Source organism: Oncorhynchus keta, chromosome 19 (assembly GCF_023373465.1).
Source record: "Oncorhynchus keta strain PuntledgeMale-10-30-2019 chromosome 19, Oket_V2, whole genome shotgun sequence".
In the NCBI taxonomy this organism is placed as follows: Eukaryota; Metazoa; Chordata; class Actinopteri; order Salmoniformes; family Salmonidae; genus Oncorhynchus; species Oncorhynchus keta.
Window position 1 is genome coordinate 34,289,581 of NC_068439.1, and position 18,028 is coordinate 34,307,608.

Consider the following 18,028-nt stretch of genomic DNA (forward strand, 5'->3'; position numbering starts at 1 on the left):
AGCAGAAATCTACCATGACTTATGTTATCTTAATTTGGGAAACTATTGACAGTAACTGGACAGTTGTATAAAGCACATTTATTTGCAGATACACATATACAGTACTTGCATTCTCTCGTTTCTTTTAACTCACATCGTAGTTCTTGTGTTTAAAAAAAAATGTATTCTGCATTGTTGTCAAATAGCTCGCAAGGTTAGAATTAGACAGTACTGTTTTACACCTTTTGTATCCTGTGCATGTGGAAAATTAACTTCACTTGCAGTTCCAACATATCACCAACCAACATTCTCCCTTCATTGACCTTTCCTTCTATCCTCTTATTGTGTCTCTCCTTGATTTAATGATGAGTTTCACAGTCAAAATATATTTTGTCAGTTAAAACCTCAATCTTTTACCATAACCGTTCTCTGTCGCCATCTCAGTTGTAAATGAGAACTTGTTCTCAACTGGCCCACCTGGTTAAATAAATGGTAAAAAATAAAAATAAACAGCATTCTTTCCAACCAGAATTCACAATCCTTATCAAGTCTCACTGTGTTTTTATGAATGCAATCAGATCCACGGACAAGAATATACAATGTGGATGGGTGGGTCTGTCAATACTAGTCAATGTCAATTGAGACCAATCTATTCAGATGGTATGGAGTGCGCAAAAATCATTCTGGGCTAACAATGCGGGAAACAAAAGAGAAAATGACTCTTGCGGTTCAGCAGTTGTCAGTCAATCAATCATCGTCGTCCTCTTCCGAGGAGGAGCACATCATGCCTCCGCTATCGTTGCGGTAACAGCGGGCCAGGAGGTGGAGTTGCTCCAGGGACTCCTGGAAGTCGGTCAGCTCAGGCCCCTGGGAGAGGAAGCTGGGGGCGATGCGGCGGGGGTCCAGGGTGCTGGCACCGCGGTGCAGCTCCGACAGCCACGGGCCCAGGGCCGGAGAAGACTGCAGGGAGGTGAGCACGGGGAGGGAGGAGACCGCACAGGACCGCTCTGTGGAAGAGAGGATAGGAAGAGGGAGATAAGGTGAGAGGTATAGACCTGACAATAATGAGAGAGACTGTTGGATACAAGCATAGTGAGGCATGAAAACAGAATAGACTTATTTAGGGATTGTGAGGCTAGGGATCTGAAGTGAAGTGACAGGGAGTGAGCGAGGAAGGGTAGAATATGCATATACAATCACTTGTGTAGCCAGATGAAATGGCTTTTACTATTACCATTTATTAATATTGCACAATTTAAAAACACTTGCCCCCTAATCCCCCCCTTCCCAGATACAAAAAAAATCATGCCTTCCGATATTATACTTCTTCAAAAATGATATATTCTACTGAGCCATTTACTTTATGTTCATATTCTTATATTTTTTTATTGTTGTTGCATTGCCAAGAAGGAACCTGCAAGCAAGCATTTCATTGGATGGTGTATACCATGTGTATCCTGATCATACGACTAATAAAACTTGGTTAAATAAAAAAACTACAACATCCGCAGAGTACGACCCTGCCTCACACAGGAAGCGGCACAGGTCCTAATCCAGGCACTTGTCATCTCCCGTCTTGATTACTGCAACTCGCTGTTGGCTGGGCTCCCTGCCTGTGCCATTAAACCCCTACAACTCATCCAGAACGCCGCAGCCCGTCTGGTGTTCAACCTTCCCAAGTTCTCTCACGTCACCCCGCTCCTCCGCTCTCTCCACTGGCTTCCAGTTGAAGCTCGCATCCGCTACAAGACCATGGTGCTTGCCTACGGAGCTGTGAGGGGAACGGCACCTCAGTACCTCCAGGCTCTGATCAGGCCCTACACCCAAACAAGGGCACTGCGTTCATCCACCTCTGGCCTGCTCGCCTCCCTACCACTGAGGAAGTACAGTTCCCGCTCAGCCCAGTCAAAACTGTTCGCTGCTCTGGCCCCCAATGGTGGAACAAACTCCCTCACGACGCCAGGACAGCGGAGTCAATCACCACCTTCCGGAGACACCTGAAACCCCACCTCTTCAAGGAATACCTAGGATAGGGTAAGTAATCCTTCTCACCCCCCCCCCTAAAAAGATTTAGATGCACTATTGTAAAGTGGCTGTTCCACTGGATGTCATAAGGTGTATGCACCAATTTGTAAGTCGCTCTGGATAAGAGCGTCTGCTAAATGACTTAAATGTAAATGTAAAAACTTGATAACAGAAACAGACTGAGTCAGAGAGAGACAAACTTTGAAAATAACTTGACAGTGAGAAAGAAAGCACAGTTAGATAAATGGACCAGAAATGTCAGAGAAACATTAGGATTAGATTTACTCACTTTTGGGGGGAGGGGCTTGACACTGCAGAAAGCCCTGAGGACTCAAGGATTGGCTGAATATCTGTGGGAAGGGCGGGGTCAGCTTACTGGGGCTGGATACAAGCTGGACCGAACTGCACAGGGAGAATGAGGAAATGGTCAATTGTGATTTTCATGATTTAAACAGCAGGATTGGTTTGGTGTGGTCTATCAAACTACTACAGTCGTGTGTGTGTGTTGAATCCGTCCATGTGTATGTAAAAGATTTAGATGCACTATTGTAAAGTGGCTGTTCCACTGGATGTCATAAGGTGAATGCACCAATTTGTAAGTCGCTCTGGATAAGAGCGTCTGCTAAATGACTTAAATGTAAATGTAAATGTGGCCATGTCTCGAAGCCTGACTATGTGAGTGTGTGACATTGTCAGTCCATGAGTGTGTGTGTGTGTGTGTGTGTGTGTGTGTGTGTGTGTGTGTGTGTGTGTGTGTGTGTGTGTGTGTGTGTGTGTGTGTGTGTGTGAAAACGGGTGCTATTGTGTGTGCAAGAATGACTCACAAAGGCGTAGCGGGGTAGTGAGCATTGATGTAGGAGGCTAGCACCTCTTCCCCACAGTCAAGGCTATGCAGCTGGGTGGGCGGCTGCATCCCTGGTCTCAGCTGGCTGTAGATGGGACCGCAATGTTACAGCAATGCACATTAACACCAGAACAACGTTTAAAATCGTCCAAATTGGCATCCAAAAATACAGATTTCCGATTATTATGAAAACTTGAAATCGGCAATTCCGATTAAATCGGTCGACCTCTAAACATAACAGCCATGTTTTGTCTCACCTGACCAGACTCTGCCCCTCTAAACCCTTGAGGGTCACTGATTGGCCGAAGCAGTGGCCATCGCCCAGCTCGGGGCAAGCTGATAGGGGTTTCCATGGCAACAAATCCGCGCAGTCACCTAGGGCGTCGGGGAGAGAGCACCCCTGCATCATCGGAAAGGGGAGGGCTCCATACGCAGCCACCACCTGAGGAAAACACATGTTCATTAAATCAAATCAAACTTTATTTGTCACATGCACCGAATACAGCAAGTGTAGACCTTACCGTGAAATGCTTACTTACAAGCCCTTAACCAACAGTGCAGTTCAAGAAGAGTTAAGAAAATACTTACCAAATAGACTAAAGTAAAAAATATAAAAAATTGGGCGGGCCGTCATCAGGCACCAAACAGAAGAAAACAGACTGAAACAGGGAGGAACTACACAGACTTGGCCAACAAGAAATGTTTTCAAATGTTTTTTTGTTTGTTGTGTGCCCACTAATCAATATGACCCTGGTCTCACACACACTGTAAATCTGTTAAATGTATAGTAGGCTGTGGGGAAGACATAATGATTATCTTGTGCCCTGGACATTCCCTTCTAAATGTTATTTGAGGGTGATAACTGAAGCCAAACTGAAGCCAACCAGAGCTGCAGTCGAGCTTGAGCTGTTATTTTAGTCATACCTGTCTAAACCTTTCAGACCTTTCACAGGTTATTTATTTAACCAGGTTAGTCTCATTGGGAAGCAAAGAAAAATTGGACATAAGAGATAGCAGTAGGATTAGCAATGTAAATAGCTTGATTTTAAACTCAGCGGTAATGGATTCAAAGAAAGCACCCAGCTCTCACCTTTCTCCCGGACACTGCCAGTGCGTCTGCAAACTCCCACATGGGGGTGCTGTTGTGCCTCAGCCTGTAAGGGACAGTAAGGGAGTCCAGGGCCAGAGCCAGCACAGAGCTGGAGTGGTACCACAGTGAGGACTGGAGGAGACCGAAAAGACAGAGTGATTGGAATAGACAGAAACACACACACATTCATTTCTGGGGTTGTAGGACATCTTAGGGTTGGCTCGCTAAAAACAACTGTTAGCATCCTCTCAAGCAACGGTGGGGGAGAGCAATTTCAATCATTTACACTACAGCTCAATCTAGTCTATATGTTTTCAGTGAAATAATTAATATATGACTACCAAAATGTGTGAATAGACAGATGATAGATGGGAAAAGAGGGTGGCGTCTGTCTGACTCACGTCGTAGTTGAGGTGGGGGAAGGAGGGGGGTTGGGCGGGCCGTCTGCCCAGCCCGCCCTTCAGAGTCAAAGGGCAGAAGAATGAGCTGTTATTGGCCATGTGGACCATGCCTAAGGAGTAGTTCAACAGGTGGTAGAGCTCCTTCATCGGGGTCTGAGGAAAGCAACAGAAGAACAATGTCATAGGACTTCATTCACAATTACTATGAAATACAGACAAAACCAGATTAGTCATTAAATCAGTAGCAAATTGTGAAATAAAAACAAAATCACAGATCTCAGCTGAACTCTATGAAATACATTTCTATCTGCAATTTTACAGCGAATAAAACCCATGGCAAAGAACTACATGGCAAGAACACCTGGGTCATTCTCATTAGGCACCAATCGGAAGAAAACTGACAAACAGGGAGGAACTATCTGGACTTGGACAATAAGAAATGCTAATTGTCCATTGAGTGCCCTAATGAACATGACACTGTTGAATAAAACAGTGCTCACTGATGAACTGCCTGAAAACACACTGCCAAAAACCTCCCTCTTGTCACTCACTCACTGTGTCTGGGTGACTAACAGGTGCGAGCCCCCAGGTAAGGATGCCCCGTCCCCCATAGGAGTCCTGCAGCATCTCGGTGACCTTTGAACCCAGGCCAGAGAAGCCATCAGCCAGGTCACAGAGCACCTGGAACCCCTGGGAGGGAGGGAGGGAGGGAGGGGGGGGAGGGAGGGAGGGAGGGAGGGAGGGAGGGAGGGCAGAAGGAAGAGCAGGAGAAAGAGAAAGGAGAGATGACAAACAGATTAACTCAGCCATTCGAGGAGTGATTGTACAGAATGGGGCCTTTAGAATGAACAAAGTATGTTTGGATGGATATATGGATATTTTTGATATTCGAGACATGTAGTTTTCCAGGAGCAGGGTTTGTGATAACCCCTATTGGAGAGTCACGGTAGAGGATCACCAGTCAGTTAGTTACCTGTAGGTAGTCACATTCCTCTATGAAGAAGTGTAGTCTGTCCTCCAGATCCTCCAGCACTGAGCCCTGAAGCAGAGCCTCCCCCTGGCCAAAAGTTTCCAGGCGGTGGGCCTCCCTGTAGAACACAATGCCAAAACAAAGCAATTTTCCTGAGAAATCCAAGATAGTTCTGCTGTAGCGTGTGGGAAACGCACTCCGTGCGAAATAATTGGGAGTCGACCTAGCCACATAATAGGACTGTAATGTACTGTAGTGTGTGACCGTAATCATTTTTCAGGTTCATATCTGTTCAACAACTCATCAACCAAACTTTGGAACTGGTAGGGACAGCTCAGGGCTTCATGCCATCTTTTATACCGCTTTTCAGTTTCCAGTTGAGGTTTTTGGTTGGTCAAGGGTCCATCATAGTTAACCTTTTCTTGTCATCTTCAACTTGACTTTTATTAAAACAAACTATTTGGTTTAAAATATGTAAAGAATAAAAAAAAGACAGTAAAATAAAGAGAGTGGTGGGGTTGGATATAGGATACGAACCCGGGGTAAAGATTTCATTTTTTGGGGTTGGGAATGAGATACGGAGAACTGCATCTTTGGCTGTTACTATTTGACTGCATGTGCCTATGGTGATGCTCTCACCCATCATGGTTGTACTCGTGGATGACAGAGATTGTGCGGGGGTGCAGGTGGATCCTCAAGAAGTCCGACCATACCCTCACACTGCCCTCCAGTCGATAGCCCTTCTGAGCGCGCTCCAAGCGGCTGTTCACCGTCTCCATGGCTAAAGTCCCTACTCGGGAAACACGGATCGATGAAAAGGAAGTGTGTGTGAGTGGCCGAGAGCGGCTTGTTTCTCGGTCTGATCCTCTTTTACCCCATTTCTGGTCATACAGGTTCACACACACACAATAGTTTGCTAACTTATAAATCATGTTAAATATTGATTAAATGTCATCTTGGAAAATATACTTTAAAACTTCTTATGGCTGGGGGCAGTATTGAATAGCTTGGATGAATAAGGTGCCCAGAGTAAACTGCTTGCTCCTCAGTCCCAGTTGCTAATATATGCATACTATTAGTAGTATTGGATAGAAAACACTCTGAAGTTTCTAAAACTGTTTGAATGATGTATGTGAGTATAACATAACTTATATGGCAGGCAAAAACATGAGAAAAAAATCCACCAGGAAGTGGTAAATCTGAGGTTGGTCGATTTTCAACTCAGCCCTTATCGAAGACACAGTGGGATATTGGTCATGTTGCACTTCCTAAGGCTTCCACTAGAAGTCAACCGTCTTTAGAAACTTGTTTGAGGCTTCTACTGTGAAGTGGGGCCGAATGAGAGGGGAATGAGTCAGATGTCTGCCAGCAGCCACGAGCTCAGTCCCGCGCATTCACATGAGAGGTAGCGCCCGTTCCTTTGCTTTTCTGAAGACAAAATAATTCTCCGGTTGGATCATTATTGAAGTTGTTAAAAACATGCTAAAGATTGATTCTATACATCGTTTGACATGTTTCTACGGACTGTAACGGAACTTTTTGACATTTTGTCTGCAACTAGTGAACATGCTTCGTGAATTTGGATTTGTTTACCAAACGCGCTAACAAAAGTAGCTATTTGGACATAAATGATAGACATTATCGAACAAATCAAACATTTATTGTGGAACTGGAATTCCTGGGAGTGCATTCTGATGAAGATCATCAAAGGTAAGTGAATATTTGTAATGTTATTTCTGACTTCTGTTGACTCCAACATGGCGGATATATGCATTTGTTATCTGAACTCTGTACTCAGATTATTGCATGGTTTGCTTTTTCCGCAAAGCTTTTTTGAAATCTGACACAGCAGTTGCATTAAGGAGAAGTATATTTTTAATTGCATGCATAACTTGTATTTTCATCAACATTTATAATGAGTATTTCTGTAAATTGATGTGGCTCTCTGCAAAATCACCGGATGTTTTTGGAACTACTGAACATAACATGCCAATGTATACTGAGATTTCTTTATATAAATATGAACTTTATCGAACAAAACATACATGTATTGTGTAACATGAAGTCCTATGAGTGTCATCTGTTGAAGATCATCAAAGGTTAGTGATTAATTCTCTCTCCATTTCTGATTTTTGTGACTACACTCTTTGGCTGGAAAAATGGCTGTGTGTGTTTTTGTGACTTGGCTCTGACCTAACAATCGTTTGTGGTGCTTTCGCTGTAAAGCCTATTTGAAATTGGACACTGTGGTGGGATTAACAACAAGATTATCTTTAAAATGGTATAAGATACTTGTATGTTTGAGGAATTTTAATGAGATTTCTGTTGTTTTGAATTTGGCGCCATGCATTTTCACTGGCTGTTGTCATATCGATCCTGTTAACGGGATTTCAGCCCTAAGAAGTTAAAAAGAAGACCTTACCTGAACAGTGAGGCACTGGAGTTGGGTCAAAATCAACCTCAGCCAATATCTCCCCCTTCTGGACATAAAAACAACTGTCATAACAAGACACTTGAATGAGAGCCTTTTCGAACACGAGTTATGCCTGGTCCAAGAACAACTCCAATTTCCTTGCCCTGGGCCCAAACCCTTTGGTGAATGAATAACGGCAAGTAATGGGCAGGTGTAAGTAATATGGTGACGGCCCTTTCAACAGGCTTCAGCGAGTTTCAGCAATTTGCTTACACCTATCTGGTTCCTTCAGACATGCAATCGGGCTAATGCCGGGTGTACACTACACAACTTTCAAAATCCTAACGTCGTTGAGCCTCTCACATTAAATTACCATATTTCCTGTATGTTTTTGTCTTGCCAACGTAGTGGTGCGCACGCTCAACGATCTGGCACAGATGGGTTGTCACACACTACAAGATTCTTCACTTGGTCATGAAGATTCTCCATACCACCATACTGTCTTGCGAAAAAAACAATGATGTGATTAGATTGTGTAGCTAGAACGAGCTGTGGCTCAAGGCAGCCTCAAACGTTTTCAGTTAGATATTCACGTTTGCCATACAGAGTTGACATTTCTAGACAACATGTTGAATTGAAAAACATTTCTTGTGAACTTCAGAGCTGTAACAATTTGGCACATGCTTTGATTAAAGCAAAGTACAAAGGCATACTAGTAAGAGTCTACACATTCTGGGTGATGCAAAATAACGTTGCCATCTCACTGGCGAGCTCTCATTGGCTATTGCTGCTCACCGTTCTCAAAACTTGACGTTGCACATCTTACATTACAAGAGCATTCCAGATTTTGTGCTGCTAAAAATCTAACTTTTGAAAATATCACGACGTCTGGGACTGCTCACAGACGGGATTGGTAGCATCTCTGACACGCTCACGTTAAATGAGCGTCGGTGATGGCCGTGCACTCCAAATAGGCAACATGGGGATTTTGTCTCAAAAATCTGTATGGGACAGCCAAATCGGGGCCAAAAATCGATTCGTGTACACCCGGCTTAAAGGTTTAAAGACTAGAAGTTGTTTTTGGACTATCCTATTTAAAAAGCCTTCATTCTTTGGGTTTAAAGGGAGAGAAGTAATATACTTGGTGTTTGTGTCATACTCACGTCTAGCTTGTCCAGGTCTAGGAGGAAGGAGTTCTTTGTTGGCAGGCTCTCTTTGTGCACCATTACATTGCCCTCCCTGCAAAGAGAAGTATTTTACGTCATACACATAAACAAGGTTTGGGGGAAACACACAGACAGACAAATGCACACACACTTACCATGTGATAGCAGTGGGATCTTTCCCAGTCTCATAGAGGCTCCCCTCCTGTCTCAGTGTCTGAAGGCTACCTATATAATGGCAATGGACACAGAGGATGGTGATTCAGTATTTAAATATAGCCAACCTGGTTGTTCAATCTATAATCTACCCCTGTAGCCACAGTAGCTATCCTTACTCCAATGACATGCATTGTCACCGCCAAACCTAAAGATGTACACTGTAATTGTGGCAAACTCTGTAAAACCTTCAACATGTCATGTTTACTCAATCTGTGACCTCTAAGTGACATTCAGCAAAACATCTGTGTGAAATTTCAAGGAAGCGGTTGAGTGCTTCAGAACATTTCAGCAACGTGGTGCCCTTATGAATGACGCACTGCGGGTTACCACAGATTGGTTACCTTTGAGGTCCATAGCGATCAGGCGGGGGGTGTAGGTAATATGACCCCCAAAGGTTTGCCCCTCTCTGAAGAGAATATCATTCTGGAGCTCGCCTGGGGGTGCATCTGGGTCATAGGTCAGCGAGGCATCCTGATGCAATACAAACAGAAGGACAGGGAGGGAGAGAGAGAAGAAAATGTATCTTAATAGTGGCATAAGATGCAGTCAAGATTTACATACATAGCAAATATTTTAAGGCAAATCATATGTTATGTATACTGTGTCAACTCATACAAAGACAAATGGTAATTCAATGTGTCACCTTCCATGCTGCAAAGGGAGGTGCACTGAGCACCAATTGACAATGTTTATTAAGACAAACAGACCACACTAAAACAAAAGGTCCCTACACTATAAATAAACCATCTCTGCCTACACAGCAAAGACATAGTTAGCAGGCTAGCTATCTCTAACCTTTCTGAGTTTTATAATTGACTCGTTGTTACCTAGCTAGCTACAATACATTGATTATTTTATCTAGTTACTTTTGCCCTAGCGGTATAACGTTAGCTGGCTGTGCAATTTCTGCCGATGGTTGTTGCAGTAAAATGTGGGCCACACCCTAGCCTCACTCCCTTTTGCTGCACCTCTCACCCTCTGTGCACCAAAACACCACTGTTCTCCGCATTGTTAGCCTGGCTATTTCAGTTTGAATGTACGATAACTAGGGTCATGCTAGCTAACTACAGAAACAGTAGCTAGTTGTCAGAATAGTAGTGGCTAGCTAACCAACTAACTTAGCCACGTACTGCACCAGTTCTTAACTAAAATAGTAGCTAGATAGCTAGCTTGCCCACTACAACTTTTAGAACACATGCATATGTTATATGCAGAAACCGCTAACTTTAGCGCGTATCAACCTGTAAATTCCACCAATGTGTGCCAACGAAGTTTGAATAGTGCCCGAGTTGAAGAGTGACGATTTCTCTACAGAGGCTACTCATCGTCACGTCTATAAATTAATACAAAAAATATCACAAATGTATCAATCTGTTAATTTCAGAATGAGAAATATGACTCTCCATCATGGCAGGAAAACATGACAACAGAGTTATGGATCACTCTAACGGTGTGTGCATCGTTCAGAGGGAGCACGCCCTCGATGGAGGCCTTGGCGTCTACTATTGGTTAATAAGAAATACACGAACGAATATGATTGGCTCTTTAAAACGTTTTTCAAAACGTGGATAGGGTTCGGTTTCACTGCGCCGAGGAGGCACACGTGCAGCGCACAGCGCTCTGATAGGAGCGCGGTGAGAAAGCAGCCTCTTTATTGGCCTGTTGATTGTAGACAAAGACCCGGTACAGTAGACTATCTAATGTTGCCCTACCTGCGATTTATGAAAATAAAATATTATGTGTAGCCTATATTTACGACGAGAGGATGCATCTTCACCGATTAAAATGAATAAAATAATTTCTAAAGATTACCAACATGATATATAGACAAAAGTTTGTTTAACAAACCCTCTCTATCGCAATGTTATATATGTGGTTTTGAGCTAGCCAGATTGTTGTCCAAAAACCCGGAAATAAATTACTTATGGTTGAGTTAGTGCCTTCAAAAACATTTTTTTTTCTCTATGGCATTGTAGAAAAGAGTTTTCACATGATACTGCCTTTGCAACTACACAAATGTCCCGCAGTGCTTTACCTTGACACATCTGTGAAACAACCCACCCCTACTTAAGTTTCACTTTACGACCGAGTTTGACAAACACTAGGACAAGTTCACTTATTTCCACGATTAAAACATTATATTTGAATCTCATGGAACAGCATGAGACTAGACATCGGGTAAGTCAGTCTAACTACAATTAGGCTACAGGGTTCAAAGTTCCTTATGTCTTGGTGTTTTCACTATGGATTATTATTAAAGTCATTGACTTTAAAAAATAATAATAATAATCATTTATTGTACATTTATTTTTTTATCTGATCCGTTCCCCCTGAAGCTAGGACAGCAGATTCCCTGTTCCCTGCCCATCTTCTGAAAACATCTGAAACCCTACCTCATCAGAGTATTTAAAATAATCCCACAGCACACCCCTTTTTTTTCCTTTTAAGTCTTAATTCGTTTTTATTATAATACAACTGTTTTGTTTTTTAAAAAGCTATTTTCCCCATATTTGGCTGTAATTAATTGAACCCGTTCTGAAACTTGGCCTGGGCATTGGTGCTGCTGCTGTTCTATTCCCTCTACTCGTGTGGGGTGGCTATGCCCTCTTTCCCTTTGATGCCCCGCCACTGGACAGCGCCCCTCTCAGGCTGGTGTACACACTACGCTGCTCCTTCTTTGCTGTCATACCCATCATTCTAGGTAAGACTGTGGACTATTAGGGTTGGGCTGCGATATGACGTTGTTGCCTATTAGCCATTTAATAGACTCATAATGTGTGTTACTTCTTGCTCTTGGCAATGCTAATGTTTTAATAAAGAAAATTGAACTCTCATGTATGCATTGCTTTGCTGTTCCTCACTTTCTTTTGTCTTATTCATCCTCTGGGAGGGGAAACAATCGTCCTCTCCCCCTACCTCTATCCCCATCCCTTGCACTGTCCCCCTTCCCTCCTCTCCTCTCCCAGGTGTGCTGGTGCAGGGGGTGGCGCGGCTGCACTACGGTGCCGTAACGCCCCTCTACGAGGGCAAGGTGGGGGAGGAGAGCCGGGAGATGGCGGTGCACCGGCACTATGTGGTTGACTCGCTCTCCATCTTCCTGCTCTACTTCCTGCAACTGGCCATTATGGCCACCTACATCAGCCAGGACCTGCTCAAGATTTGTGCCCGTGCTTACCATCGTCTTTTTCTTCGGCAGGTGTGTGAAATGTATGTTCACTACTCTGCCTCCTTGGTGACAGTGCATTCTACACTGTATGTTTATTTGTGTGTGTGATTATGTGCATTCACTCTGCAGGTAGCAGAGATGTAGCCGACGTGGCATCACTAGATAATCAGCTGTTTTGAGATTGGGCATACGTCTGCAGTGTAGTCAGCCTAAAACGTGGCCATTGTTCCCCTTTCTCAACAAGGGCCATGGCTTTTGTGGAGGGATAGGTAATACTGCTTTGTGGGTGCAGAATGAGTTGTGTTGTGCAGATGGGGCCTGGTGTGTTCGTGCAGATGGGTAGTAGCATTCCCTTATCGCTGATCCATACTTTCAGTCAACATTGTTATCCTTATATTTTCTGACCTTTTTTATATCATGTCTGTAAACACTTGATACGTTCTCTGTATATTATCTCCATGTTCTCTGACCCATAGAGTTATCTGGTATTCGTTTATTGTTCTGCGTCACCTTTTGGAGATTTGAATTAATCTCGGCAGACTGGAATTTTGATGTTTTCTGTTAGCAGGAAGTATCTTCAAATTACTATGTAGTCTACCTTTAGTTTAGACTGGGGCAATATGACAGCTGTTACTAATATTCACTGAATATGGGCGAGTTCGTTTAACATGGCCGGTGCCCTGGTTGGGCAGAGTTTTAGACCATTCCATTGGTCCTTAAGTGAAATCTCCACCCACCCGGGCCATGCAAAATTAACTTGCCCCATGTCTCTTCTTCTATAGGCTGAACTACTGGGTTCGTGTGACCCAATTGGCTGATCTTGTTGTGATCTCTCACCCTACAGGCTGATCTACCGGGTGTGTGTCCCTAGGCAGCAGTGTGAGTGGGTTGGGCTTCGGCCTCTCCTTCCTGCCCATGCTGGGTGCCAAACTCTACTTTGTGTGCTCGTCACTCAGTGAAGGGGCTGTCTTTGATGTGGCCCCGCCCACCACCGCCCCGGCAGAGTTGGTGGGGCTAAGGAGGAAGAGGAGTAGATATCCTGAAGCCTAGATAGACCCCCAGTCCCTAGACACTTGTGTAGATCTGAAAGATATAATGATAAATGACATGGGAATATGTCCACTTTGCTTTCTGATAGACCAGGGCCATGCTCAGTAGGCAAACATTGTGCAACCTTGCAGATAGAAATGTATTCCTTACTCTATATGTCAGAGATGCAAGTGTGTTCACAATATAACACACATTCCCCAATGTTTTGCCCTACTGAGGTTTGTTTGAAATGTTGTTGGTACCCATTCAGCTCGACACAACTGTCATGGTGTTGATTTGGAAGGAGTAAGGGGGGAAGAATCAATCAAGTTCATCAGCTTGGATTTCATCTGAAACATTGGATTGCATTTGCAGTGGTTAATGGTGAAATACAATGACTTGAGGCTAGCAACCCCATAGAAGTTGCTTGTAATTGCAGGATTGTGTGCCATACGCCCTATGGGACTTGTTTTTAAGAAATAAAAAAATGTGTTGTCAAACAGGCTGGAAGCCCGTAACAACGAGGGAGACAAGGAATAACAAAATACAATAGTGTGAGTGGTTGCATGCATATATATATATATATGATAGATGGGTGTTGCATGGTGCCAAAGCAAACAAACAAAATGGCCACAAAAATGCTACAACCAAAATCAGTGTATGCATGGAGAGAGTCTCAATGAATAGGGAAGAGGTATTTATCCCGGGCCCAGGTGTGTCCAATTTCACCCCCTAATAAGGAAAACGAGAAAGAATACGGCAGACAGTGGGAGGGTTGTCACAGCGGCTACAATTGTTTCAACTGTGCAATGTTTACATTTCATTTCCAAATTTGTTACAGCATTTAATACTCCCAATGGATGGGAATGAAGTGTAATTTAATGCCTGCACGCAATATGTGCCTTATGTCTGTACAGTACCAGAAAAGCAATGAACAAATCAGTACATTGTTTGTAAAATGGCAGCCAGCTGATATAATTGTTGTATTCCTTTTGGACGTTGTCGTTCAATATGGTTGGCACTGTCTTAATGGAATGATGTTTCTCATAAAGCACCTAGTATTCCCGAGTTGTGTCATGACATCATGAAGCCAAGGGATGAGATGGGGATTGACAACCAGCTCAAAAGAAGACAAGATCACTTTTTCACTCAATTTGTCTATTTAATATATAAAATACGGTAAAACATACGCAAAAAGGATAAGGTTAAGGGACTTGGATACTTTGGTACAACAAACACTTTTGTAAAAGCGGTATAGAATTTTAATAACATCAGTGCATACATTGTATATGAAAATATACACAAAAATGTATATCGTTCTCAAAAACAAAAATAACCTTTACAACGAAAACCCAAAGCAGACTAACCGAGCACAATATATTAGCTATCATTTGTTTTTCTTATGCTACATTTTTTATGAGGTTCTCTTACTCATTTGTGATGCATCGTGATTTCTTTTTAAAAGTATGTAACATATTTGTTTTGTATAATCCCACGCATTTACATTTTCGAATTCGGTTAATTGCTCATTTCAGTTTCACCCCCCACATAAATAAATGTTCATATCTTAATCAATATTGCAGCATTTAACTGGTATTTTCCTTCATTGCATTTGCTATGTCACAATAACTGATCGTGCAATTCCAGCAAGTTTCAAGAAAGGAAGCCAGTTTCACATATCATGTATATAAGATCGATTAAATAAAAGGTTGAATATCCTACACAAAATACCAGAAAAATATAAGCTCCATAATAATAGAATATTAATAAAAGACAATGGAGCTGTCACCAGCACAAATAAACACTTGAAAAATAGTAAGATCTAGAAAACGTTTCACACAAGAAAAAAAAAGGGTGCAGGTTTTTCATTTAACATTATAGATTGTCTTCAGACTACATTGCTAGATTGGACAGAAAACCTTTTGTACATGAGTGGCCTGCAAGTGTCAGGGTGTTAAAACCAAATCAGTGTGGTGTCAAATGTCTCAAACCAGAGGGACCGCTCCCTCAGACTGAGGTGGGCGTGACTACACAAAAGTTCAGATAGAAATGTAGAGTGTAGGGGAAAAAAGAAAAAAAAACCTTTGAATTGGGCATGGATGTCCGTTCTAGACATTACATTTCTATCTGCAACGTTGCTCCCCACAAGAAAGGTCACTGGTGCCAGACATACGCACTGAACCCTGGGATACCCTGAGCAGGCAATGAAACTAAATCTGTGTTGCATAATGTACAGTAGATACATTTGTAGAAATCAACACCGCCTTCTTACATTGTGTCAAATAGGACCATTAGGACGTAGCTCTCGGCGGAGGGTGAAGCATATGAAAACACGATTTCATATGAATGATTCAAATGTGACTTCAAAAATCGGCAAATTACTTCAAATAAAGTAGCATTCGTTTTCGCTCAGCCTGACAGTGTATACTGTAGTTTACGAAGTCTGATCCTTTTAAGACAAAATACCATGATTCAATGCAATTGTACTAGTTGAATAGTACAATCCATTTTATTTCTATAAATTTGTTATAGTGGTCTAAATCACTTGACTTTGATTATTGGGGATTGGGTTCAGAGCGTGAGGCCAAAGGGCATGTTGACGCCACAGCCAAGCAGGCCTCAAGAGTGAGACAGAAAGTGCACACCATCAACACGAGCATTATATAGGTTACTGGAAACAAACTTCTCGGCTACTGCGGCAGGACTCCTGCATCGCAGCTCGAAACATATCACAATCACACTCATATGCAAACAGATCCACTGAGAATGAACACATTGCTTGTTTTAGGGATACCTAGCGAAGTCTATGCAAATATATTCATATGAACACACATCTGTATTGAAAAGCCTACTGCTTTGCTGCCAACTGAAGCTATAGAAATATAGAATATGTATTTTTCCATTCTGCTGAAACAGCTGGTTTGAAACATTGCAAAGAGCTGCAGAAAGCTAAGGGAACATCAAAACGCTTTTGTATAATAATTGTATACAAAGTCTTACTCTTAATTCCCCAAAACTACAGTTCAACAGTTCTAACCTTTATGAATGTGTCCAAAATGCCAAGACCAAATACTTCCTTAAAGAGAGCAACCAGAAGTCCAAAACAAACTTTAAATATGCATTGCATCGGGGTCTTCTACTAGTAGAACGAGCCTTTAGAAGTCCTGTGACACGTATCTCAGCATCTAGCCTAAATTCTGGTGCAACAAAGATCGCAACAATTCCTTCAAAATCAGAAAGGAAACACAGGTGACGACACAAAGTACATCTGAGCATAGAGATATTGAGAGCAGAATCAAAGTCTGAGTGTTTTTTTACTGTTTCGTGGAGGTGGTCAGTCATAATAACTGAACAATATTCTTCAGTGTCCCTGTACTGCGTCCGAGGCATTTGGCATTTAGGAAAAGAGGTTGATATCGGCACTCTGGCAAGATGCTCGATTTGGCCTTGGCTGACAGTGCCAGTTGACCACAGAGTGCCACCTGAGGCTTTGGCTGGGGTGTTGGAAATTGGTGGCAGCGGTGGGATCCATTCCTGTGTATCCCGGACCGACCGGATATCCCGTTTGCCCGTCTGGGGTCTCTTCGCTCAGTGCCACTGATGAAGCTGAACCAGCAATCTTTGCAAGCAGCGCTCGTCAAAACAGTCATTCCCAAAGTGCATTTTGATGGGGTGCTTTCTGAAGCAGACAGTGCTAATTATATCAAACAACAGAACTGAAGAGTCAATGGGGCAGAAAGTCCCACGGTGAAAACTAGCACTTGTGTCAAGCAAACACAGCAAAAGCCTTCCGTTGTACTGTTAACGATACAGTCGTGCTCAAATTAAAATACGTGACGTTTCGACTAACATCTCTAGATTCACTTTTACGCCTGGTATAAACAGCAATGAGCAGTCAAAAACATTTAGGAGAATATGTTCTATTTTAAATCCATCCATTATCTTCTTATCATCCTGATAGCGCAAGTATCAATTCCCACAAAACACACAAACTCAATTTGAGTGGGACAGCCCCCATATTCAATGTGCTGCCCAATACAAAATCCAACAGCACACTATACCATCCTCCCCTCAGGTGGAGCACAAGCCCATACATTTCTGTCTCTGCTTTGAGTCCTGGGGAGCTAGGTAGGTGGAGGCAAATTCTTTGGATGGAGGCAGCGAAGTGGGGGTGGAAAATGGCGGGATGTGGTGGTGGTGGGGGGGGGTGTTCTGTGTTTGTGGTGCTTCAGGGGTCGATAATGTTGGCGCCATGGCCTCTATGTGACCCACGCATCGAGTCTCATGCGTTTTATGTTGGCTCCCTCCTGCTCCGCCTCATTCTGGGCCCGCAGGAGCTCCACCGAGGGGCTGAATTCGGGGGGCAGGGAGCGGCCAGGGTTGCCCATGTTGCCCTCTGCACTTCCGCCGATGCCTCCTCCTCCTCCACCTGCCGCAGGGTCGTCGTGGTCATTGCCCTCGTAGGAGCTGCCGTTGCTGCCGAGGCTGTCGGCGGGGGAACGGCCGGTTGGGGGCTCCAGGCACAGCAGGGAACCAGGGTATTGTGGCGGAGGCGCGGCCGTCTGGACGCCCCCCCCGGATGAGGACGGCGGGGGGCACGGGGAGCGGCGGTCTCGGCCAGGCGAGATGGGCTCAGACTTGATGCTCATGTTGGAGTTGGTGTTGACAGTCAGCATGGTGCCCTGAGGTATGTGCCCCACCGGCCTGAGCGTCAGAGAGAGGGAGAGAA

General features: G+C 43.5%; 3 protein-coding genes across 8 annotated transcripts in view; 1 reads left to right on the forward strand and 2 right to left on the reverse strand.

The window, feature by feature from the left end:
- Positions 1-58: 58 nt before the first annotated feature.
- On the reverse strand, positions 59-10,568 carry msto1 (misato mitochondrial distribution and morphology regulator 1). 2 transcript variants are annotated; one of them, XM_052470329.1, is made up of 14 exons: positions 10,346-10,568; positions 9,446-9,575; positions 9,044-9,113; positions 8,886-8,961; positions 7,732-7,789; positions 5,949-6,099; positions 5,313-5,427; positions 4,895-5,029; positions 4,340-4,492; positions 3,939-4,070; positions 3,106-3,290; positions 2,829-2,933; positions 2,294-2,406; positions 59-986 (listed from the first exon to the last, which is right to left on the reverse strand). In XM_052470329.1, exons 1-14 carry the CDS (start codon positions 10,427-10,429, stop codon positions 727-729), a joined length of 1,767 nt encoding a protein of 588 aa, XP_052326289.1. In that variant the 5' UTR covers positions 10,430-10,568; the 3' UTR covers positions 59-726. The 2 variants fall into 2 exon arrangements, with proteins under 2 accessions (XP_052326289.1, XP_052326290.1); XM_052470330.1 differs by lacking the exons at positions 9,044-9,113; positions 9,446-9,575; positions 10,346-10,568 and adding an exon at positions 8,096-8,220.
- A 1,056-nt stretch (positions 10,569-11,624) lies between these two features.
- On the forward strand, positions 11,625-14,321 carry LOC118398097 (transmembrane protein 79-like; the record flags this gene model as incomplete). Its single annotated transcript, XM_052470331.1, has 3 exons — positions 11,625-11,805; positions 12,071-12,300; positions 13,115-14,321. Coding segments are annotated over 3 exons (438 nt in total), but the record flags the coding sequence as incomplete, so codon positions are not given.
- Positions 14,322-14,440: 119 nt separating this feature from the next.
- The window catches only part of LOC118398096 (myocyte-specific enhancer factor 2D homolog), a 32,430-nt gene continuing 28,842 nt past the window's right edge, over positions 14,441-18,028 (reverse strand). For all 5 annotated transcript variants that reach the window (XM_035793119.2, XM_035793118.2, XM_035793116.2 and 2 more), the window contains one exon: positions 14,441-18,003. In XM_035793119.2, the coding sequence (XP_035649012.1) occupies positions 17,559-18,003 (445 nt within the window). In that variant the 3' untranslated portion in view covers positions 14,441-17,558. The remainder of the gene's footprint in view (positions 18,004-18,028) is intronic.